Genomic DNA, 24600 nt, shown 5'->3' with positions numbered 1-24600 from the left:
ATTAAAACATTTAATGTTCAATCAGATGACATTCAACGGTGCCCCCATTCTCCTCCAATGTTGCCTCTCTTTTTTACACTCAATTAAGTATTTTACAGATTTGCAGGTGTATAGTCTACATTTGTATGTAACTATGTCTATTGTTAAGCTATTTTAAGAGCACTTGTTTTATTTTAAGTGTTTCATATTCAGTTTCATATTCTGTTGTTGTGTGCACTATTTTTGTAATTGTCCAAAACTTCAATATTTTATTAAATAGGACAAAAATAAAAACGTGCTTTTTTTTAAAAATCGAATTTGTCAATTAATACAAAAAAGAGAAATTGACCAATTCATCGATTAGTAAAATAATCATTAGTTTTAGCCCTGAAATGTACATTAAACTCAAGCCTTTTTGTTTGTATCTTTGTTTATATAGCACTTTAACACTGCAAAACCTTCCATCCCACATATAATTTTGCTCAATTTAGGTAATAGTTTCTGATATGATAACATTTATATTTGAACTTGTTTTCCTGTCAAATAGGATAAATAAATCCAACACAAATGTAGGTACTGTATATGCTTGCATATATGCCGAATTTAAAAATATAAAATAGAATCATAAAATCAAGGGGTAAGCTCATATGCTATAAGATTTTTTTGGGACATCTGTGTGTGGAACTTTATACACCTTAGCTTTATTTTCGCATTTCCAGAATGTTTTTTGTCCGACTGTAAGCCCAGTATCCGCCATATTTACTCAAAAATAAAATCTGAAATAGAAAAAAAAGTTTTTTGTCTATTTAATGTCAAAGAGTGTATGCATTATTTGGGGCACCCCGTGTTAGTTTTATGTTTAAAAGAATTTAATTTGGCAAGCCGTATTAAATAGCTACGGATTGTACTTTGCCCATCCTGGTCTCGAGTGTGTCTCACTTTGTGTTAACTGTAATTGGTTTTCAGTTCGCCAAACATGGGAGTAGCCTCGAGAAGACTCAATTAAAATTACTGGAGGCCGCCAATCTAATTGACAAGGTAACCTTTTGGTATTAGTTGGGACGCTGCACGTGCAGTTAGCATATTTTAAAGTCACTCTTAATTCTTTCAATGTGGACACATGCAGTATTACAAAGCATTGAGCATCCGCGTGGCCCTGATTGGCCTGGAGGTGTGGACCAGTGGCGACATGATCAACGTTTCCGACAACCCGCACAGCACCCTGGCGGCGTTCCTGTCCTGGAGACGCCGACAACTTCACACCCTGCCCAATGACAATGCTCAGCTCATCACGTCAGTGCTCTCTGCTGAATTTTCATCGTTATAGTTGCAACCATGACAGCAAGACCTTTCTTGGGAATTAGTTTTGATATACAATCAAGAGGCAGCACAGCAGCTGTGTGTTTTGCGCGCAGCCCCGCGGTGTGGAGGTCCAGGGTTTAAGTCTAGCTAGCGCGCACTCCCCGTGGGGAGTTTGCGCGTTGTCCTCGTGCCTACGCGGGTTTCCTCCGGGCACTCCGGTTTCTTCCCACATTCCAGAACATGCATGTCAGTTCAAATTGTCCCTGGGTGTTAATGAGCAAATGAGTTGTATGTCTCTGTGTGCTCTACTTCGGGCTGGAAACCCTGTCAACTGCCCGAAAAAAGCTGGGATTGGCTCCAGCACACCTGCGACCCCAGTGTGGATGAGCGGCGCAGAAAATGGATGGTTGGATACAACCAAGAGGAGAAAACATTCCATAAACAGAAAGCTGATATTACCTTTTTTGTGCCACTAGGGGAACATCATTCCAGGGCACCACCATTGGGTTGGCACCACTCAAAGCTATGTGCTCTGAATACCAGTCAGGTGGAGTAAACACGGTGAGAGTGAGCCCAAGAATGATAGACAAGTAGCCGGTAAAACAAATAAAGGCTGCTAGGTTATAAGTTAAAGGTTCACCAGGTACCGTCAAAGAACCACATGAGTAAAGAACTGGTCGTGATTGCAAATCATAAATGCTTAATTATTTTCACATTTACAATGCTCATGAGCAGGTTTAGTGAACACATGCAGTAAATGCCATGTATTGACTTGAGCTGAAATTGCTGCTAATTATGAACTTTCATTTTGAAAATCTGTCTTTACGCCTGGAAAAGGACCACTCGGAGTCCGCTGTGGGTGTGGCCGCAACTATGGCGCACGAGATGGGCCACAACTTTGGCATGAGTCATGACAGCGCTGGATGCTGTCAGGCTAAAGCAGAGGACGGGGGTTGCATCATGGCAGCTGCAACAGGGTAAATACACTCATTTATTTCTGTATGTATTTACACGCTTGCTTACGTACTTACTTGCTTACTTACCTACCGTACTTACTTACCAACTTATTGATTTACTAACTTACTGTTAGGTACACCTAAAATACAACCAGGAAAAAGGCATTTTGCGATCATAATTCATCATAAAGTCTAAGTCAAACTACTAGTAGTATAATCAACACACTGTTTTATAACAAAGTTCTTGCCAGTGTGAAGCAAAACTGGGAAACAATGCAATATAAATACCTAACATTTGCCTCATATCTTGTCTTTCATTTCCCTGGATTGATAACAGTGAGTGCTTTCATTTGTGCAGGCACCCGTTCCCGCGGGTTTTCAACATGTGTAACATGCGGGAGCTAAAGAGCTACTTGAGTTCTGGAGGAGGAAAGTGTCTCTTCAATGAGCCAAACACCCGATCCATGTACGGAGGGCAACGCTGCGGCAACAGCTACCTGGAGGATGGCGAGGAGTGTGACTGCGGGGAGGAAGAGGTCACTATTTTCCTTTCCGTGTACAGTATTCCCTTCTTTTTCCAAAGGGCTGCATTCCAAAAGAGTTCTACGATACTCAAGACCCGCAAAGAAGAAACATTACTTATTAGATATCAGTAGCATATAATTTATACCACTTTATCAAAATAACAATAATAGAACTACAAATAAAAACACAGACTTGAAGTTGAATAATTGGTCTTTATTGTCACAATTCAATAGCACAACAAACTTTGAAGGCTTATTTTTTTAGTATCCGAAAACGAAGTAAAGAGAGAGGCCGGGAAGCTGCAAGCTCACATCGGGGATCCTCGTAGTGTGCCAGGTCTCTGTGATTATTATAATAGAGGAGTCACAAATGTAGCAGTTTCCCATGAGTTGTAGCTCCAGATAATCTGTTTTCTGGGTAATGGATCTGGCGTTGGTGAGATACAGGCTCGGCAGGGGTGGCCTTTGAGAGTTGTTTGGTAGCCTGGCACAGTAGGCAGGACCTGCGGCCCCACTGTTGCTTACCCTCAGATGCCGCCTCATTCTTTTCACGGACCAGGTAACAATCTACAGAGCATCCCCTGGTGATCAAAATTTCTTTACGCTCTTCTGACTTTCCTCAGAGTCTGATGTAATTGATGAATTTCTTTCCAATATAACAAGCCTCTAAAATTCTGTCGCCATGCTTCCATCCAACACACACACACACGCACACACACAAACAAACCCCTTAGCGATCATGATAGCATTTGCTGTATGTTGTCTGTTGCAGAACAAAATGCACGATGAAAATCCGTGAAATATCAAATGCGTGGAAAGTAAACCGACATACAGCGAAGGTTTACTATATTAGTTGTTCTAATGAAATAGCTCACCATGTGTTTTGTCCACAGGAATGTACCAGCCCTTGCTGCAACGCAAACAACTGCACTCTAAAAGCCGGTGCCGAGTGCGCCCACGGCGTCTGCTGTCATAACTGCAAGGTACAAAAAGACCCAAACACGTGGTGTGACGTGTGCTGCTTTTATATCTGCTCCGTGTTCAGCTCAAGAGTCCGGGAATGCTGTGCCGGGCCCCATCGGGCCCGTGCGACCTGGCCGAGTACTGTGATGGCAAGAGCGAGTCCTGCCCCGCTAACTTCTACCTGGTGGACGGCACGGCATGCGCCCGAGGCCAGGCTTATTGTTACACAGGCATGTGTCTCACTCTGGAGCAACAGTGCCGCTCGCTTTGGGGACCAGGTAGGTTGAGTGGTCTATTCAAACTTGGGGTTCAGTTACTATACATATTTCATGAAAATAAAACAAGTACTGTATATGCAACCATTGACTCAGATTTAACGTACCACATACCTTGCAACTTAAACATTTTTTTAAATTCGATATTTTGTGTTTTGAATTTCTTAATAAATTGTTTAAGTCAGGGGTTTCCAATGCGGTGACCATGGGCACCAGGTTACCACCTAAGGACAGTTGAGATGCTCGCTGGCCTGTTCTAAAAATAGCTCACCATTGCTGGGTCATCGTGATTTTCTAGTGAAAATATTTCTTTTTGGTTGACTGAATCTGTGCAACCTTATTTTTGACAATTAACCTAGTAATAGCATAGCAATAGCATAAGTTGATATTTTAGAAATTAAAATAAATAAATTCCAGTTCATGGGTTCAAAAAAAATCTATTAAAGTATTGATAATTATCTTTAATCAATTAATTAAAATATTAGAATGAATATCTATTCATGTATAAGAAAATGTTTATTCATTTTTTTATTGATTGTTTTACAGGCAATGCAAAACTAAATTCCAGTTTATTGGTTTTATAACGTGAATGAGCAAAAATGTGCAGTTTTTGCTACCTATCTACCTGTTTATTTTTGTAGGTAGCTATTTTACTGCCTCCTTGCTATTCAGCAAGCTATCAAGCTAGCTTTTTTTCCCCACGGTCTCTCCGCCTCACCGTGCATCCCAAGAGCACAGGAGAAGCAATGTGATTAAAAAAAACACAACACAGGCGCACGGAATAAGGTCTGTATGGTGGGAAAAGTCTTAAAAAGAATTGGATTCAATATTCTGAAAATAAGGCTTTAACTGGCATTGAATTGTCTTAAATCCAATTTTCGGAAGTCTTAAAAATGGGAGCACATTCTAATATTCATATATTTTTTAACAAAAAAGATTTATTAACATTTATTAATTGTATTTTTTTATAATTTACTGATTTACTTTCCTGGCAACATCACGTGACCGAAATAACAGAACTATTAAAACGCTGATGTGGTTTCAGTCAGACCTTTCAGAGCAGACACTTGTCTTAGTTTCCTTGGAAGGAGAAATTTACTCTGGAACATGAGAAAGTGTAAATTTAATGAGAAGTGCCTGTCCGACAAAGGGTTTTCACCATGGCTAAAAGCAGTGTTTGTTTGAATTGTGTTTTTTTTTGTCGAATTGGTCCTAAATTTGATTTCAAAAGGCATTAAAAAGTCCTGATTTAAACTTGGCTTAAGCTGTAGGAACCCTGTATTTAGCTAACATTATATCTAGTTATCAAGCAAATTTTTGGTCAGCTATCTAGCTTTCTATTTGGTTATCAAGTAGGCTTTTTACTCTTTTATCTAGCTCCCTTTTAGTTATTTACCTGTTTACCTTTCTAGCTAACTATCAAACTATCAGTGAAGGATGCCATCTGTTTTTCATCCGATGGTCGGATAATGCCATGTGCGTGATCCGCATACGTGTGTGTGTCCTTCACAGATGGCCGCCCCGCCCGCGACGTATGTTTTAAGAAGGTCAATGAAGCTGGCGACATGTACGGCAACTGTGGCAAAGATCTTTTCGGGAAATACAGGAGCTGTAAGGACAGGTTGGAAACACTTTATTATATATATTGTCCAAGTGTGTTGGCTGCAGTAAAGTGTTACCTCTACATATGATGTTTAATTGTTTCACAGATCGTGATTGTATCTAGAATTGCTCGTATCTCGAGCGAATTTTTCAATTATTTACTGAAAACCAATGAATCTGTTCCTGGCCTCCCAAAAGGATCCAAGTTAACCCTTAATAGCTACAAAAACTCAAAACACATTCAAATAGTAAATGGACATAAAACAAAGAAAGTCACATACGATAACATAAGGTAAATAAGTTGATAATAAAATGAATTCAAAGCCCCGCACAGCGAAGGAAGTTTTGCGTACCCGTGGCCAAGTTTAGGTTGTGCTGCAAGGGCGGGAGCAGCGGCAGCGAGGCGCAGACTGTCAACACGGAGTTGCCTTGATGTCGTCCATAAGTTGCATCCCGCTCTGCCACACCGGCTAGTATAGATAGATAGATAGATAGATAGATACTTTATTCATCCCCGTAGGGAAATTCACACTTCCAGCAGGCTACCCTGTTGTTTATTAACAGATGAACATGATGCCCTAGGGGTGCTTGTAGCGAACTGGATGACGTCACGCCAGTCCAAAAATTCGACATCCCTGCGGCAGATGGAAATCTTTTCTTTGTGAAAATCCAGGGATACACCACCTCGTGTTAGCAAGTCCGCCTCCTCTCCGATTCCCCCCGGCTTTCGTGTCTCTGTTTAGCGGCGTTGAAGCCGGATTGCTCCGGGTAGCTCCGGGTGGCTATACGTTAGCGTCCGGAATGCTAAACGTGAGCCACGTTTCCGCAAAACACAGCAACTGCGCTCCCTGTGCACTTCGATGTTTTCCACCAGCACTCGATGATCTTATTTGGTCGTGAGTTCGCATTTACCATGATTACGGATGGGACCGAAGACTTATAACGCCGCTAACCGCTTCGCTAGCTCCGGCTTTTCCTCCACGATAGGCCCCTTCATCACGCCGGCACGAGAATTCTTCAGGGCAAGGAGTTGAAATTCCTTGAATACACGCATTTCTTGTGCGTTAAAACCCATGTCCATAGGATAGAAGTAATCCATAGTGTAGTTGTCAAAACGGGAAGAAAAAACACCGAAATCCGAAATAGTATCTTCTAGGGCTGCAACAAGAAATCCATTAAAAAATATATAATAATATTGAAAACAAATTTCATCATTGAAATGTTACTTCAATGCAAATAAGAGTGCATTGAATTTCATTGTGATAATGAAGGGACATGAAATTAAATGAAATGATCTGCATTTATACAGCGCTTTTCAAGTCAATGACTTCCCAAAGCGCTTTACATTGTGCTTCACATTTCCCAATAATAATTCCGATTTTTGGGTGAAACCTGATCGTTCACATTTCCAACTAAATGAGGCTCTTTAACTCCACCCGGCGGAGTAAAGGCCCACATTAAACCACACTCCCTACATTGCATATTACCGTACTTTTATTGCAGTGTGTATTTTATGTAGCACTATTTAAATACTCTATACAACACGCTACAGTGGGTATTAGCACGTCACATTGGGTATTTGTATATTGTGTTCCTTTTGCTTTATTATTGTATTGTTCTCAGCGAAGGGATGCTGTTGGAAATGTGAATTTCCCTGAGGGGATGAATAAAGTACCTACCTACCTACCTACCTACCTACCTACCTACCTACCTACCTACCTACCTACCTACCTACCTACCTACCTACATGCGACCTGTATGCAATCTCCTGTGACTTTTATGCATCTCCTGTGTGAACGCGACAAGTCTCTTGTTTGTGCAGAAGAGGACATGTGACGTTACATGCAATGCAATCATTGTTTGCGGAAGTACCCATGGATCCTAACGCTGTTGCTTATCTATCAATTTGGAAGTTATTGTGCTACCGGAGGATGAACAGAGTCGTCCCCCCGAAATATTAATTACAATCCAAAAATTCACTTTCTCTTCATCAAATGTTCTCCAAGCAGCTGTGTAAGAATTAAAGATGAATGAATCCATGGTTTGCAAGTGGAGGAAGCTGAAAAACGAACTATCTGGGTTGTTTATTTTGTAATGAATACTTGAATAAACCACAACCAAACTATAATAAGCACACTTGTATACCTGTTTGTGTTGTTAAAAGACGGTCGCAGCAGAGGGCACCTGTGCCCTATCGGGCGGTGAGCCCTGTGTATTTGTTAAATACAGCAACGGAACCATCTACAGCAGGGGTGGCGAACAAGTTTGACACAAAGAGCCGAAATGTTTAACTGTGAGAGTCAAAGAGCCACACCACGCACTGACCTGCCATGACAGACAGACACACACAAACACACACAATCAAAAACATATTATTTCCCATAACACACACGATCCTAACAATACAACAAGTATTGTTCTTGTGTAGATTTCAAGGAAAGTGTCCACCCTCAATACACACAAAAAATAAAACTAAACATGAAACAAGGCAAAGAGCCACAGTATATAGAAAATATGATGAGATATGCCACGTGTTCACCACCCCTGATCTACAATGACTGCGCCTTTTAACAAGGTGCGCCCTGTAATTGTGAAAATCCTCCGATGTTTCTTTTTTGCAATTTATTAAAAAAAAAAAAATTTTTGCATGTGAATAGCATACATTTCTGTCTCATCTCATGTGTTTTTGTTTATTGCTGATCTGTTTGACAAACACTATTATTTTTAATAGAATATTCTGTTGGTTTGTGCACAACTTTTCTATCCGTCCTAAACTTCAATTTTTTAATAAAGAGGAGGAAACTAAAATTATGCTGTTATTCTTAAATCTGATTAATCGATTAATCGAAAAAATAATCAATTCATTCATTGATTCATTATTAAAATAATTTAGGTTTATTGCCTGCGTCCCGCCAGCGGCTGCCCATACGTTGCCCGGAGCGTAAAGGAAAGGGTGGCGTGCAAAGCCGAGCGAGTCCTCACCTGCAGGGTTTTGTGGTCAGTGACGGTCTGCAGGTTAGGGTTAGTTTTGCATTCCTGCTCTTCGTTTCAGGGCCTTGTCCTCTACGCCTCGCCGTGGATCCCGAGAGCACCGAAGAAAGCAATGTGATTAAAAAAAGAACAAGGACACACAACTTAAAGTGACCTTATTTGTCTTGAAAAGAAGAGAAATAAGAAAATAAAAAATAAGAATGAAATAAACAAAGAAAAGAAAATAAGACAAAAAGTTAAACTCAAAGAATAAAGGAAAAGACAAAATGAAAAATATAAAAAGAAAAAAAAGAAAAAAGAAAGACCTTTGTTTTCGTTTTTTATCTCTTTAATTCCTTGAAGTCTTTCTTCGCTCTTTCTTTTTGTTCCCTATTTTTGTTTGTTTTTTTGCTACCTTTTCCACTACTCTTTATTCCCTTATACCCAGTTCCTTCATTCTTTTTTCTTCATTCCTTTTTTTAAAAAAAACATCTTTTTCATTTTGTCTTTCTTTAAAAAAGCCTGGGTAAAAATTGGGGAAAAGGGTATTTTTTGCTCACTTTCAGTCTCTGTAGTCTGTAGTCTTCCTTGGACTCATTTTTGGTGGCACGACACATTAAAGCGCCATCTAGTGGACAAATATAAAACACTGTCCCGTTAAAAACCACAGAATTTTTTTATCAACGCTGGTTTTGTTAAAAACCCCGTTTGGCCCAACCTCACCCGGATCATAACTTCGGCGGTCCCCAACCCAATTGGGTCCGGACCACTGGTCTAGAAGTATAACTGTATTTATGGGTTTTGTTTGTTGCTAGAGATGCTAAATGTGGGAAGATCCAGTGTTTGTCTTCGGCATCCAAACCCATCGAGAGCAATGCAGTGCGCATCGATACCACGGTGAGTGTGGGCAGCAAGAGAGTGCAGTGCATGGGCACGCACGTTTATAAGTCAGGGCCGAGGGACGAGGAAGTGCAAGGAGACACGCTGGACCCTGGCCTCGTCATGACCGGCACCAAATGTGCACCTGACTCGGTGAGAACGCATTAGTGTTGTTTCCACGTTCCCTCCTTACTTAAGGGTAAAAGTCATTTTTCACTTTTGAATAGATTTGCTTCAATGGAGAATGCCGTAATGCGTCTTTCCTTAAAGCTGATTACTGCCATTCTAAATGTCACGGACATGGGGTGAGTTTTGTGTGTGGAAATATATCAAGCACATCAAAACAAGTTTATCTGAGTAATTTTTATAGTTTGGCATGTTTTTTTCCCCCAAATGTAGAATTTTCAGTACCATAACATCAACAGTTTAAGAGTGAAAATAGCAGTTTTCACTATTGTGTCACATAGTTTTTACATTGTTCCACATCTAATTGTTCATTTTAAGTGAGCCTTTTATTCAAATTTAGTTAATAAAATTTATGATAGTGGTTAATGTATCTCTATTATAGATTACAATTTTTTGGGTATTGATACTGATATGAATACTCGACTCTTCTCAGTTATACAGTGGCCCTTCTATCTATCTATCTATCTATCGATCTATCTATAGCTATCTAGCTATCTGGCTATCTATCTATCTATCTAGCTATCTTTCTATCTATCTACCTTGGTCATATCCCTCAAGAGGGGTGACCGACAGCAAGACACACACATACAATGACAAAGAAAATAAAAAAATTAGAATTTAAAAAAAAAAAAAATAATTTTGGACCATGGCCAACCCAATTGCCCAAACACCCAAACAAGTTAGGCACCTGAAAGCGGCCATGTCACTCGGGTCAGGGTGACACAACACACTCTTTTGTTCAACAGCAGGGCCCGGCAGCTTTCACTGGTTTACCCCTGCCGCATCATACAGGTGCCCAGCCCATCTTTAAGAACGGGTCCATAATTCCACTATCCTTTCACAACACCTCTCCACTCCTTTCTATCACCAACAAGAGCTCTAGCTTCCATTATATTTAGACCTCTTTCCTGCAGTGCACTCATAACACCATCCATCCACGTCATTCACGGCCTTCCTCTTGGTCTCCTTCCTTTGACTTCTGCTCTGTAGATCCTCTTCAACATTCGCTCCTCATCCATCCTCTCCATGTGTCCAAACCAACCGAGTACTCTCTTATCCACACGCTTGCTCAGTTCCATGACTACTCCAGTTCTGTCTCTCACAATTTCATTTCTCAGTCCATCCAATCTTGTCACTCCTAACATAGGCCTCAAACACTTCATCTCAAAAACATTCAACTTCCTTCTTAAATCTGTGTTCAGGCTCCAAGTCTCTGCACCATACAACACAGTCGGCACAATCACACTCTCATACAGTCCCCTCTTAAGATCCATACTCATACTCTTATTGTTCATCACTCTCCTCAGAGCACCCAAAACCTTACTTCCTTGATTCACTCTGTGTGGAATGAGAAAAGTCGGTCGAGGCCCTTCTACATACGAGATAAAATCATTCCAAGACAGAGCTTGTATTAAGAAATTCTTGTGTCTCAAATTCCCGGCCTCCCAATGTTCTCCAAGTAAACCCTAAAAATATATAAATACTAATATATTAGTAATTAAACTTAGATTTTCTCTCACATATTGGGCAAGATTTATTGATACGATTTCCTCAAAAACAAAACCCTATAGTATGATTTGTTGATGATGTATACATACAGTATAATCACGTGTTTTTACATATTTTCCATTTGTTATTGAAAAAAACTTGAGTTAAAATAAAATCTTTATTAGTAGCTGTCAGCCATCTTTTGAAATATGGCCTGGTATTAGGTCGATACAAAACAAACAAAACTTAAAAAATGTATCAGAATGTTCTTCATAATATTAATTTGTATTATTTTTCTTTCCATGATAATATTTAATATGATAATAGTAATGATATTGATAACAATAACCAAACTCACCTATATTACCTTTTTATTTTATTCTTTTTACAAACTGTGATAATAGATTTGAATGTTGCATTGGACTGCTTGATACAAAAAGTATCCAACCATCCAACACACATTGACATATTGTCTTGGCTTTCAAAGAAAAACTTAACGAGGAACAAACATCTGAAGAGACCAACTAGAATTTTTTGTTTAGCAATTATAACCTTCTATTGGCAAATATCTCATGCCTCTCTCATTTAGAAAAATTTACTTCAAAATGAATGAATAAATTGGCTTTATTGTCATCCAATTGGATTTCAATTGGACACTTTCAATTCAAGAGTATATATATATATATATATATATATATATATATATATATATATACAACACCACTCCACTCATTCCTATCACCAACAAGAGTTCTAGCTTCCACTTTATTTAGACCTCTTTCCTGCAGTACACTCATAACACCATACATCCACGTCAATTGCGGCCTACCTCTTGGTCTCCTTCCATTTACTTCTGCACAGTAGATACTCTTCAACATTAGCTCCTCATCCATCCTCTCCATGTGTCCGAACAAACTATAATATATATTCCATATACCGTACATTCCAACCTGTTCTAAATGGTTCTCCTTGAGCCCTTTCTTAAATCTTGTTCTTGTTCTAGAGTTGGTTACAAAAAGCAGATCAACCCTAAGGGGTGTGATATCAAAGAACAGCCACAAGATTGGCCAAAAGTGACGTTGTAAACAGTGCATAAGAGTCCAAATAACGGACGACAGTGCAAAACAACAGCCCAAACAACGAAAAACAGTGAGCCCGAATGACAAACAACTGTGCACAATAGTAGTCAAAAAACGAACAACTTTGGCATCCTTAGCAAATATCTTTGCAGGTGTCCCCTCGTAAAAAAAGACTAAATTATTGGCATATCATAACCCGATTTTAATGTCAGGGAAACACCAAAATTATGAGAAGATTTTTGTCCACAAAACCAAATAATTAAATGATTTACTTCACAGGTGTCGTAGTAAAAGACTCTGACGGGATTTATTATCATTTTTTTTTTTTTTTCAAAACGTGTTTTTCTATGTTACCAGCTGTGCAACAACAACCACAACTGTCACTGTGAGAGCGGTTGGGCTCCGCCCTTCTGTGAGCAGAAGGGGACGGGCGGAAGCGTGGACAGCGGACCTGTCATCAGTCATGGTGAGGCCAAATGTTTCCATGTGTGGGGGCCACTGTTGGCCTCATTACTGAAAGAAGTAATTACTTACAGTTCTTAGTCACTTCATTTAAAAAGTACCATATTTTCTGAACTACAAGGTGCACTGACTTATAAGGCGCACCCGCATAAAAATAGTCTTGTCATGTACTGTGTACTTCCACGTATATCGAGTCGGCGGCTGCTCCTCGTAGTTGCGAGACCCGTTGCGACTCAATATTAATTCGTAAAAGGCCCACAGTAATATAAGGCGCAGGAGAAGAGAAACTTGCAGTGGCAGGACAAGGGGTAACGGCGAAGAGAGAGAGCAACCGATGCACCTGCACCACTGAGTGCCTTTACATGCAAGCACTGCAACAAAGACTGTCATTCCAGAATCTGACTTTTTAGTCACACCCGACGTTGCCCAATATCAAACTGACATGGTGACTCTTCTGGCGCAGTCCATTGTCTCTCTTAGACGGAATTTGAAAAATAGTGCAGAAAATACGGTAAATGTCTTATGCCCTGACACAATGCTTAGTCATGGTAAGTTACCGCTTCGCTCAACCCCCCCTTCAACTCTTCCCACCTCACCCCCTTCTTATGTGGCTCTGTTTATCATGGAGGAACTCGGCGACGCGACTTAAGTATATTCTCTTCTGTCACATTTCATCTCAAGTTTGACTTTATTATACCAAAAGCGAGCGGTTGTTTGTACTACCTAAACACGGCTAATTGTGTGTGGTTTCTTGTATTTGTTGTAAAAGCCGTTCGATGCCGCTAGCTAAAGTATGTTGTTATAGTCAGAAGGTAGCTCATTCACTTTCATTAAAATGAACACAGGCCATTTTTTTAACTCCCAAACGCTTCACAAACACTCATCAAATATCAAATTTTCACTGTTTTTATTTTCAATATATGGTACTGTTAACAAGCGAAATAAGCTGCAATGGCTGCATGTGGTTGAGAGCAGTTAATACAATCATACTGAATGGTTCGTAGTGGTTTCGCCGCAGTCCTAGTCCGTGTAAATTGATTATGTAAGACATGGCTACACTTGTGGGTCAGGTTTTGGTACATTCAGTTCCAGTGTGAAGAGTTCTGGATGAGTCACCCAATAACTCCTTGCCATCATGCCAGCGATCACTTCGGTTTAATGTCGGGGGGGTATACTGTATACCTGTATATGTTTTTAAGCATTTTTGAAGGGGCGTCGCTACTTCGTGGATTTTCAGTTTTCGCCGGTGGTCTCGGTCCCCATTAACCGCGATAACCGAGGGATTACTGTAGAAGGTAACATGTCCACCTGACCAACCTGTGGAAGTGGTTAAGCCGTCATATTTCACGGCTTTTGCGATCGTGAGAACTTGCAAGAAACACTCCTTATCCATTTTGTCTCTTGTCTGTAAACCGCTCCAAGATTGCCTTCTCCATTTCTGGGTAATGTCCAAGACATTTTCTTGTTTTCTTCCAAAGTTCATCTCTTTTACCTTAAATTATGTTCACATTTTCCCCATCGATTTTGTTGTTCTATTAAAGCCACGCTCATTCCCCATGCGTTGCCTATCACTCGCCACTGATGACAAAACCAAAATACTGTATCCACATATAAACTTGACCCATGATTTGAGTATTTTATGTTTTAGTTGGTATAGTAAATACGTCTTGCATGCGAATATATAATATAGAGAGAATATCATAATATACATAGGGATTAATGACACACTCTCGTACGACGAGCATAAGACGGCGCCACCGTAACTGTATTTTGCTGTATTTTGTCTGTACATATAAACATACTCAACTTCCCTAAAATTTTGTGACAGCTTTGTGTTGCTGGTGCATTGAGGGTTGCATACTACTTCAAGAGCGAAAAAAGAATCTTTACCGCGAAAGGGAATTACCTTTCAGTAACGCGTACCTTTGTAAAGCGTTACTCCCAACACTGTTAAGGGCGACGGTTTTAGACTTCGCTCCTTTCATACTGATTATCCCAACAGGCAACTTCCTTCCAGTTGTGCTGGTCTTATCTCTGCTCTTCCTCGTGCTGCTGGCTGTTGGAGTCTGGTTCTGTTACAAACATAAACTAAAGCCGATGAAATCATCAACGCCACTGCCAGTGCCAAGGTTGCTCATGCCGCCGATCATCATCCAAAAAAGATCCTATTTTCTTGACCTGTCCAATCATTTTGTACGCTTTGTGGACCTCCAGTTGTCCGGTTCCGGTGGCGGCCAAACCACTGCATGCTGACCCTCATGCGAACGGTCACACTAATCCTACATTCTTGCTCAGGAAAGAAGACTCAAACCGACAGGTAAAGAACATGGAATGTTTCTTACACGCAGCATATAGCAGCCAGTGGTCGGCAATCACCGGGAGTCAGTTGTTTGGTTTTGGGCGGCAGAAAACAAAACAAATTTGCCTTTTTTTTTTGTTTATTTTTTAGTGCAAACATTTTTTTTGCCCCAAAAAAACCTCAAAGCTTTGGTGTACGTTCTATAGAAGAACAGTTGTATATTACCGTAACTGTGCAATGATTGATCAGTCAACAAAAATCACTGACCTCACTGGCTCGGAATTTAATGCAGCAGGAATAAAACCAAATCGTGGCGGTGAAAGCGCTGAATCCTAACTAATAGGCTACTAGGATGGGAGATGACAAAGGAAAAAGCATTAGGTTTTTTTTCATCAGCACACAATTTGTTTCTCACTGTGCCACGTTCTACACCGTTGTAATGGAGAATCATGGGAAATAGTTCAGCTGTAACAATTTTGTACAATACGGTAGTAAAAATTGTGTGATAAACAGATAAAATCTCATTACAATATTTTCTAATGAAATCTATATCCCTAGTTATCTTATGATTACAAAGTGGATTTGGGCTTATTATTACTACTATTGTTATTTTTATTATCCTGCTGATTTGTGTGGGTTTTTAATCTACCGTTTTACTCATTCATTTATCTATTTTTTTCAAATTTAAACAACAAAAAATCTTGACTCGATACTGGTATTTTAGTTTTCAACTACAATATCTTGAAGCAAGACAAAGTCTTTGTGCGTGAATAAACCACTCCACCGATCACATTAGTTTTACGTTTGCCACTTCTTGTTTTAAGCAAACACTTGTTTTTTGTTGTTGTTTTTTAATGTTTTGGAGACCGATTGTGTTTTGCGTGTATAAGTGAGTACGCGATCTACTGCTTTATTAATGTCAAAGGTTGGCATGCGTAACTGAGTGTAATATACATCAAAATGTTGCTTATTTTATTCCTCCATGTCAAACTTATGGCCAAAGGGCCTTATATGGCCCATTGGATGATTTAATCCAGCTGCCATGTCCTAATATCTCAACAAAAAAAGTGTACGTCATTTATATCCAAAGTTCCTATTTTTCCATCATATGCAAACCAAATGCTCTCCAAGGCCACTAAAGGTCAATGTTGAGTTTGTATAGCATGGTGCATTACTTCAGTTTTAAAAGAAAATATCCCTTGTGACTTGACTTAATTATAATATGTAGGGTAAGTTACTCATTTAGGCTGAATGAATACTAAAAAAACAAAGCTGAATATTTGGAGTTGACTTTCTTTTACTGATCCGTCCTGTCCGGGAGAACAGAAAGAATTGTTGTCATGTTTCTCAGGTTAGGTATTCAAATAAAACTTATTTTCGGTTCCCAAAAAAGGATCAGGATAGAGTTAGAGACCAAGGTTTAAGCTCCTTATTTGGGTATTAAACCAAATTTATGGTCAGAAATAAGGTTGGGTTAGTGATTCAGCAAGAGTTAGGTGTAGGTTTATGGTTAGGAACTAGGGTTTGAGCTTCATATTAGGGTTCTAAACTACATGTAGGGTTTAAAAATATGTTTGGAGCTAGGGTTACTGTTTGAGACAGGGTTAGGTCTAGGGTCACAACAATTGTTAGGTGCAGGGCTAGGGTTAGGAACTAGGTTTTGGGCTGTAAACCAATTTTAGGGTACCTGAATGAGGTTGGGGTTCGAGTCGGGGTTTGAAGCTGAGGTTCAGGCTTCCGTTCTTTTGAATGGCGCTGGTTTTCTTCTTCTAATAGTAATACTGTATATTGGAAAAATGACGTTTAAAGTCTTTGAAAAATGCTTGAATTTGCCCATGAAAAAGGTTTACGAACCATGTTTATTAGGGGAAAAAAGGTTTTAAAAATGCTATAATTTGTGGGCGGTCCTTAGGTCAAATTCCAGGGTGCTTTATGTGTTGTTTTCTCTAAAGGAAAAGTCTTCTCATGTGAGCCAGGCCTATCCACCCCGACCCAAACCTGATGGTGCGCGTCCTGCAGTGAAGCCTCCACCGAGGAAGGTGACGGGCGCGAAACCGAACGGATCTCTGCGACTCATCCAAAAACAATCGTCTTTCGCGAACGGCAAAAATGTGCCCCCGCGAAGGCAGGCACCTCCTCCGCCTTCAACTGCACTTTGGCCCTCTGTGCCGCGACCGGAACCACCCAGCAGGCCTCCGCCACCTTGTCCTAGCAGCGGACCACCAGTGGTGATGGAAATGTTATGAATTTGCATGAATTCTAAACCGCTCATGTCTATTTTTCTGTGGCTTTAATTTCAGAACGGGGTAAGAGGTCAACATGTGAGTGCTGATGTGCTACAGAAGAGAACGGCTGCCTTAACACCCTCCGCAGGATATAAAGCGCCATATAGGTAACTCGCGGCTGTCAAAAGTCTAGCTCTGAAGCAGGGGTCTCAAACTCAATTTACTTGAGGGCCAGCGGAGTTGGGGTCTAAGATATAAAACACTTCTTTTTTTTAGTTTAAACAAATACAAAAATCTTGACCCGAGACTAGTTTTTTAGTCTCCGGCTGCTTTGTTTTAAAGCAAGACTAAGTCGTGCATGAACAAACCACCCCAACATTCACATTCGACTGTTTTGATAAAGGTTCGCCACTTCTGGTTTTAAACAAGCACAGGTTGTTGTTTTGTTTTTAATATTATGTATATTAAGTTTCAGCATAAAATAGAGAGCACAATAAAATTTTTAATGTCAAAATGTTGGCACATACAATATGATGGAACAATTTAATTTTTCCCTGAGAAAATCCCGAGGCCTTTACTTGTGCTATGTCTGAATCAATTTAACCCTCAATACCTAATTAATGGAAATAAAACCTTTACTGCAGCAACAGTATCCAGTTTTGGTCAAAAGCACCACTTTGATCTGTGGCAAATAACAAGCGCTCCCTATAATACCATTTGCAGTGTTCCTCTGTGCCTGTGAGCAGAGGGTACAGCTTATATTTAGTGGGATGAAAATGGTGGACAAACTCTCTTCCCGTTTGTGACAGGCTTGCTAGTTTCGACCTTTCTTAATGATATCCAGCTTTTCTTCAAAAGTCCTTCTTGAAAATGGCTTTGACTGTAAATCTGCAACCAAATCAATTTCTTCTCCTCCTTCAGACCAGAATCAACACATATTTGCTTGTGCAGCTTGTCTTCTTCAGGTTTAAGCTTGATTGACACAAACACTTTTGATGCATTACCACCACCTAGCCAATAATAGTTTGTGAAAATGCTGACGCCTTGCAGAAGGCCATGGCTTTGCCACTTCAAAATCTGATTGACTAAACCAACAGCTTTATCAACACTTATTATGTGTTTCCGGCCCTGCAAAACTGATTGTGAAGGCCTCCAGGTAGACTTCTGACACTGGCAACAAGTAATATGAAAGCTTACATCTGAAAGCAGTGTAACCAGGGAAAAAGCAATGAAAGTAAGCTGGCAGACTATTTGGAATTATTTAAGATGTATTCATGGAAAAAATATAATTTACCTCAATTTAGCTATGACTGCCCACCACAACCTACCTACATGATTATCATAATTTAATTGTAAGCCTCCGAAAGATCATCATTTTCCTAGTCCGGTCCCTATGAAAGTATTTTTTCTACCATATGGCCCCTGAGCTCAAATGAGTTTGACACCCCTGATCTAGAGCCAAACTGAAGTGTTTACTTCATTATTCCCTTTGTTCCAGATCTTGAAGCTCAGGGAAATGTTGAGGACCAAATTGATTGCGTAAATGTGGACACTTGACACCCTGGACCTGAGGACTATAAATTATATGTATGTGGTGACATATTGGGAAAAATGTGAATCATTTCATGTCAGCACTGCTTGAGTATTTATTCCCCAAAAACGTGAATGTTTAAGAAAAGGGTGAAATGCTGTGCCTCGGTCATTAATGGATATCTTATGTTAAGAAAATCTATGATATAGATATCTCAACTGGATTTAAGGGGACCAGTCAGACACATTTAATGAATGATACTTTCTTTTAAGACATTCTTTTTTTTACGTGGGTTTTTTTTTTCTTTTAAAAGGGAAGTCAACCCAATAGTTGATACCTGATAATAGAATAGCGCTCCAACTACCCTGAACACAACATTCTAATTCATATGAAATAAGCAGCAAACTGTTTTCATCCATCTCATAGGATGGAAATCTTGTCTCATGCTGGCAAAGAAATGCGACAGAAGCTGTGCAAGTCTCAGGTTACCACTCAGCTACCCAAGGTCACATAATAATTCATTCATATTCGTAAATGCAATATTACTCAGAAGGACTAGGAACTAGTGATAGGAATTCCAGTTCTTTTTAGAAAACGTCTCTTTTGGCTCAGCCAGATCTTTTAGCTCCCAAATGGCTCTTCTGATTGGTTTTGTTCTTTAAATCAGTATATTACCAATAATGATATAACATTATGCACAAAAAGAACGAATTATTTTAAAGGTACATAATACGATTATTATAGCATTTTTTTTTCACTCTAAAACGAACTTTTAACTTATTTAGCATATAACTTTTTTAACAAAGTTACTCTAAGGTCAATCAACACAGAATCCCTGAAAAAAATGCATCTCATCAGTACCATAAATTATAAAATAAAATACCTTTTAACTATTTACAATTCAACTTTTAAACAAGTACAACTAAAACTACACAGAACCTCTGAAAAACAGCTAGCTAGCGGCATCGAACGGCTTTTACAACAACGAAATTCAGTCCAAATTTGGCTCCTTTTCCTGCTTTGACTCATTCAATTAAGACTTTTTTTCCCTCCGTTTTGCACTCTCAGAGACTACACCACGCATATAGACCATTTACGTACGCCTTCGATAGAAAAAAGCGATAGAGAAAAAACAGTGTTGGCGAACAGCCGGCTCCCCTCGTTCTCTTCAAAGAGGCAGCTCACAGAGATCTTAAGTTCGTGAACCACACATCACTACTAGTAAAGTCAAAAATATTTCAGGTTGCTTTACCTTTAAGACTTTTGCACATATCGAAATACTTTGTGTAATTATGATCAAGTCAGCATTTTATACTAGTTTTCAGACTTTTGTTTTGCCTAAATTCTTGCTTAGTTTGCGCTTTTATTTTGAATTGCACGGTTTATTTAATCGAATGAAATGTTGAATCTGTCCGGAGAAAACATGTTTTCCACAGCTGCCTCTTTGTCCCCTCTCAAAAGATCTATACAAACTCAGGCACTGAAATATTGGATCTGCAAATGGAATTCAATTAAATATTTAATGTTTAAAACTCATTGTCAGCTTTTGAGGGGTTATTTGTCAAACTTGAACTGATGAAATCATACTTGATGTCACGCGGTGTCGGACAGACCCAAAAGGCAGGACACATGGAGACAGGGGGTGTTTAACAACAACAAAAAACTTTACTAGAGAGAAGTAACTGCTGAGGAGGGAAACTTTGGACCAAATTTGAGAGGGGGTCTTGGGGGGTTGAAAATCATGAAAGGGAGATTTGGGAGTACCTTTAAAAGGTGGTTGGAGTGGAAGATCTTGGGATAATGAGAGAACTGAAGAAGAAAGTCGTTGGAGGAAAACTTGTTGTCTTGGCGAGTGAATGTCTTGAGGAATTAAAAAAAAAACATGCAACGTGAGATGGGAGCCCGTTGTATTTGTGGTAGAGGTTGCTAATTGTCTGAATGAAAGCACCTAGGGAGCAGCTGGGCAGCCATCGCTGGTAAGAAGAGGGACTGCAGGCGCGAAAACACGACATCTGACTTCAATCAATCAAATTCTCACTTTTGTGTCGCTCACAAAGGCAACCCAACAGTGACGTGCGTGAGTTTCTTGTCTGGTGAAATACTCTGATCTACAAATAAACCTAGACCTCAATCTTAATTGAACTGACAGACAAAGAAAGCAAAATATAAACCGTAGCATAGAATTAAAATGGTTTATTGTCTTACCTTAGCTTACAAATTCTGTCTATCCTGCTCCTTTTGAATAAAAGCATCAATAGCAAGGTAATCATCCATTATTAGAAAAAGTCCATGCAGCGACAAAAGAATTACTGGACGAATTGACTTGCTGATAGCTTGCTAATACTATCACGAAATCTATTGTTTGGGGCTGTGTGCACCAAACAATAGATTGTTGTTTGGTGCATGCCTCACTCTGCTTTTGCAGACACTCAGCGCAGTAATAAGTTACGCTAATTAATAATATTTCAAGATTGTCCCTGTTGTTATTGACATAGAAAAATTGTTCAAAAAGTAGTTTAAAACCGGATAAAATAAAATTCTCATGGTTCAGTGCTTGCAGCTGAACCATTGTCCCCTTCTCCATGAGATGGGAGCATCACCCCGTTTTGCAATCTCCTTCTCAATTATCCTATCCAAGTGATCCCCATCAAATTATTAGTCAACCTCTACCTCATATACTTCCGGTTCCCACCTTGTGGTGCTGATCCATTTTGGTTGCTTCTCAAGACATACACCAGCCAAGAAGACAAAATTCTTCTCCCTTGGCCCTGTTATCAGTTCCCTCCTCGCTTTTAAGATCTCCCACTTCAACAATCATCCAAAGGGTTGACCTGTCAAAATGTAAAAATACATTGCATCAATGTTATATATTGAGGTTCGACGTGATGTATTTGTGTGCTCATTTATTCATATGCAAAGGTGGGTTTGGTAGCCTAAAATTTTACTCAAGTAAAAGTACAGTTAGTGTACGTCAGAATAATGTGACTCAAGTAAAGGTAAAAAAGTATATAAATACCTACTTGTGTAAAAGTTAAAATCTAAAGTAGAGAGCGAGAGCGAGAGAGAGAGAGATTGGTGATTTACAGTGCAAATACTGCTGAAATATAAAAAATCCAACCAGGACAAGTATGTGTGTGTCTGTATGTGGAGTTAAACTTTGGAACAAATTACAGTATGAGCTCAAAAAATGTCCAAGTATTCACCTGTTTAAATCCAGATAATATAGGCAAAGTACAGAGAGGAAGAAAATGGCATCTGAATGATGTAGCAAAAAGTAGTAGCAAATCAACATTCTTCTTCTTCTCCTTCTCCTACTCCTATATATATATATATATATATATATATATATATATATATATATATATATATATATATATATATATATATATATATATATGTAGCGACCCTCTTTCATGCACGACACAAGGTTTCACAATCTCTGGGTTTATTGCCTGCATTCAATAAACAAAACAATACAAAAGTCAGGGGCTTCTGTTCACGACTGCAATTATCTTCAACGCTTACAAACTTATTTTAGCTACAGCAAGCAGACAACATGCGAGCACATTAATAATGAAACTTCGATAATAACAATGAACATAACTTTCACACGTACCTGCATTCAATAAACAAAACAATACAAAAGTCAGGGGCTTCTGTTCACGACTGCAATTATCTAAAATATTAAAGATACAAAAGAACGGGTCATCACTCAACAGGCCGCACCTCGTGGCGTGTTTGCATCAAAACACGTTGCATCTTCATTTCAAGCTGTATTGCTTAACTTCTTATTTAGTGCTTTTTTAATATACATCATTTAGAACAACTTATATATCTTTATATACAAAAATAATTTCGAAAGCAGCTCAAATGTCTAGCAAAATATGCATTTTTTTTATCCAACTGATATTGGGCACATCTTACCTTCAACGCTGACAAACTTATTTAAGCTACGGCAAGCGCTGAAGCCCATAAAGTGCCAAACGAAAAGAACAGTCGCAGACGCCCATGACTTAACAACTGAATGAGGTACCGGAATATTAACAGTAATACAACAAAAACACAGATTTTGTGAGAATTCAAAAAAACATTCAAAACAATCAAATTTCAACTCTGTTACATATATATATATATATATATATATATATATATATATATATATATATATATATATATATATATATATATATATATATATATATATATATATATATATATATATATATGTGTGTGTGTGTGTGTGTATGTATGTGTGTGTGTGTGTGTGTGTGTGTATGTATGTGCGTGCGTGCGTGTGTGTGTGTGTGTGTGTGTGTGTGTGTGTGTGTGTGTAACGGGTGTGATAATAATTGATGCTTTGGCCGCACTTGGGGGAAATACCTTTTTCTCCACGATGGACCTGACATCAGGCTTCTACAATGTCCCCTTGCAACCTGATGACAAAAAGTACACTTCATTCTCATCACCCTTCTGGCTTCACGAGTACAACCGGCTCCCTCAGGGACTTTGCAACAGCCCAGCAACATTTATGAGGATGATGATGTCGATATTCGGTGATCAGAATTTCATGAGCCTATTATGTTACCTCGACGACCTGATGGTGTTTGCCCCTACAGAGGAAGTTGCACTCCAATGCCTGCAGATGGTGTTTACTCGCCTCAAGGAACACAACCTCAAGCTCGCACCCAAGAAGTGTTTTTTTCCTCAGACGGACTGTGAAGTTTCTTGGGCATGTCATCAGTGAGGATGGAGTTCGGACTGACCCAGAGAAGGTGGGAGTCATAACCAACCTACAAGTCGCTGACCTAATGGAGTCTGATGGAAGGACGCCGTGCCCTAGTAAAATCAGATATTTTCTAGGCATGGTGATGTATTACCAAAGCTTCATTGAGGCATGTTCTGTGAAGGCAAAACCTCTGTTCAGGCTCACATCTGAATCTGGTGCTCAGCATAAGCGCAAGAGAGGCCGTAAACTAGTGAGGAAAGGTCAAGTGAAGCTGACGCCTGCTGATTGGTCCGATGCATGCCAGAACGCGTTTGAAACACTGAAACACAACCTCGTGACAAGTGTCACTCTGGCCCACCCAGATTTTGATGCGCCGTTTATTCTGGCTGTTGACGCGTCCTTCGATGGGATTGGAGCAGTTCTGTCACAGCTGCCACCTGGTGGAAAAATAGCCATACCAGTCGCCTTTGCAAGTAAAACGCTCTCTCGCTCCCAGCTCAACTACCCTGCACACCGGCTCGAATTTCTTGCCTTGAAATGGGCAGTATGTGATAAATTCAAACATTGGTTGAAAAGAAGATACTTCACCACTTGGACTGACAATAACCCGCTGACATACATTTTGACCAAACCAAGACTTGATGCGTGTGAACAGCGGTGGGTAGCGAAGCTAGCTGCATACAATTTTGACCTGAAGTACATCCCGGAGAACATCATAACCGACGCTCTGAGCCGTGAGCCATTTGTACGGTCATGTGTGGGTCATCGCCTTCTTACCGAGCCCTATACCTCACTGTTAGACCAGGTCAACGGGGTGAACAACAGAACTGTGCAAGAGGTGTTCAGAGTATCCAGCAAGTCATTGAAAAGGGCAGTTCCACAAGAACCAAATGGTTCTGTGACATCAGAAGAAGTTGCTGCTGTCCTCAGTGCTCAGTCCACTGGCGGCGTGGGTCAAGTGATGGGAACGGATGCTTACTTCAATCTTCTGCAGAAGGAAGATCAGTCAACGGCACTCCCACAGAGTCAGTTTGTTGGTCTACAAGAACACAACGAGCATGAGACAACAGGGTTTGCACCGTTCTACCTAGTGTTTGGGAGGATCCCTCGTCTCCCTGTCGATGTCATGTTTCAACATGCTAGTGCCAATGATG

General features: G+C 39.7%; 1 protein-coding gene and 1 long non-coding RNA gene across 3 annotated transcripts in view; one reads left to right on the top strand and one right to left on the bottom strand.

Moving 5' to 3' along the window:
* The window catches only part of adam19b (ADAM metallopeptidase domain 19b), a 61221-nt gene extending 40965 nt beyond the window's left edge, over nt 1-20256 (top strand). The window contains exons 8-23 of one of the 2 annotated variants that reach the window (XM_088344222.1): nt 946-1017; nt 1106-1272; nt 1758-1842; nt 2119-2258; nt 2596-2773; nt 3655-3744; nt 3807-4002; nt 5512-5620; nt 9387-9603; nt 9678-9755; nt 12561-12669; nt 14668-14794; nt 14880-14982; nt 16917-17192; nt 17265-17356; nt 18688-20256. In XM_088344222.1, coding sequence (XP_088200348.1) covers nt 946-1017; nt 1106-1272; nt 1758-1842; nt 2119-2258; nt 2596-2773; nt 3655-3744; nt 3807-4002; nt 5512-5620; nt 9387-9603; nt 9678-9755; nt 12561-12669; nt 14668-14794; nt 14880-14982; nt 16917-17192; nt 17265-17356; nt 18688-18694 — 2046 coding nt within the window. In that variant the 3' untranslated portion in view covers nt 18695-20256. The remainder of the gene's footprint in view (nt 1-945; nt 1018-1105; nt 1273-1757; nt 1843-2118; nt 2259-2595; nt 2774-3654; nt 3745-3806; nt 4003-5511; nt 5621-9386; nt 9604-9677; nt 9756-12560; nt 12670-14667; nt 14795-14879; nt 14983-16916; nt 17193-17264; nt 17357-18687) is intronic. The other variant, XM_088344223.1, reaches the window with a different exon arrangement.
* On the bottom strand, nt 20227-22082 carry LOC148359123 (uncharacterized). Its single transcript, XR_015851364.1, has 2 exons — nt 21924-22082; nt 20227-21551 (listed from the first exon to the last, which is right to left on the bottom strand). It is a non-coding gene; the product is annotated as an uncharacterized LOC148359123 (long non-coding RNA).
* Nucleotides 22083-24600: the final 2518 nt, after the last annotated feature.

Source organism: Urocampus carinirostris, chromosome 9, assembly GCF_059441175.1.
Source record: "Urocampus carinirostris isolate Australia breed hairy pipefish chromosome 9, RoL_Ucar_1.0, whole genome shotgun sequence".
Classification (NCBI taxonomy): Eukaryota; Metazoa; Chordata; class Actinopteri; order Syngnathiformes; family Syngnathidae; genus Urocampus; species Urocampus carinirostris.
Note: the sequence above shows the minus strand (reverse complement) of the source record. Positions and strands in the feature narration are given on the sequence as shown.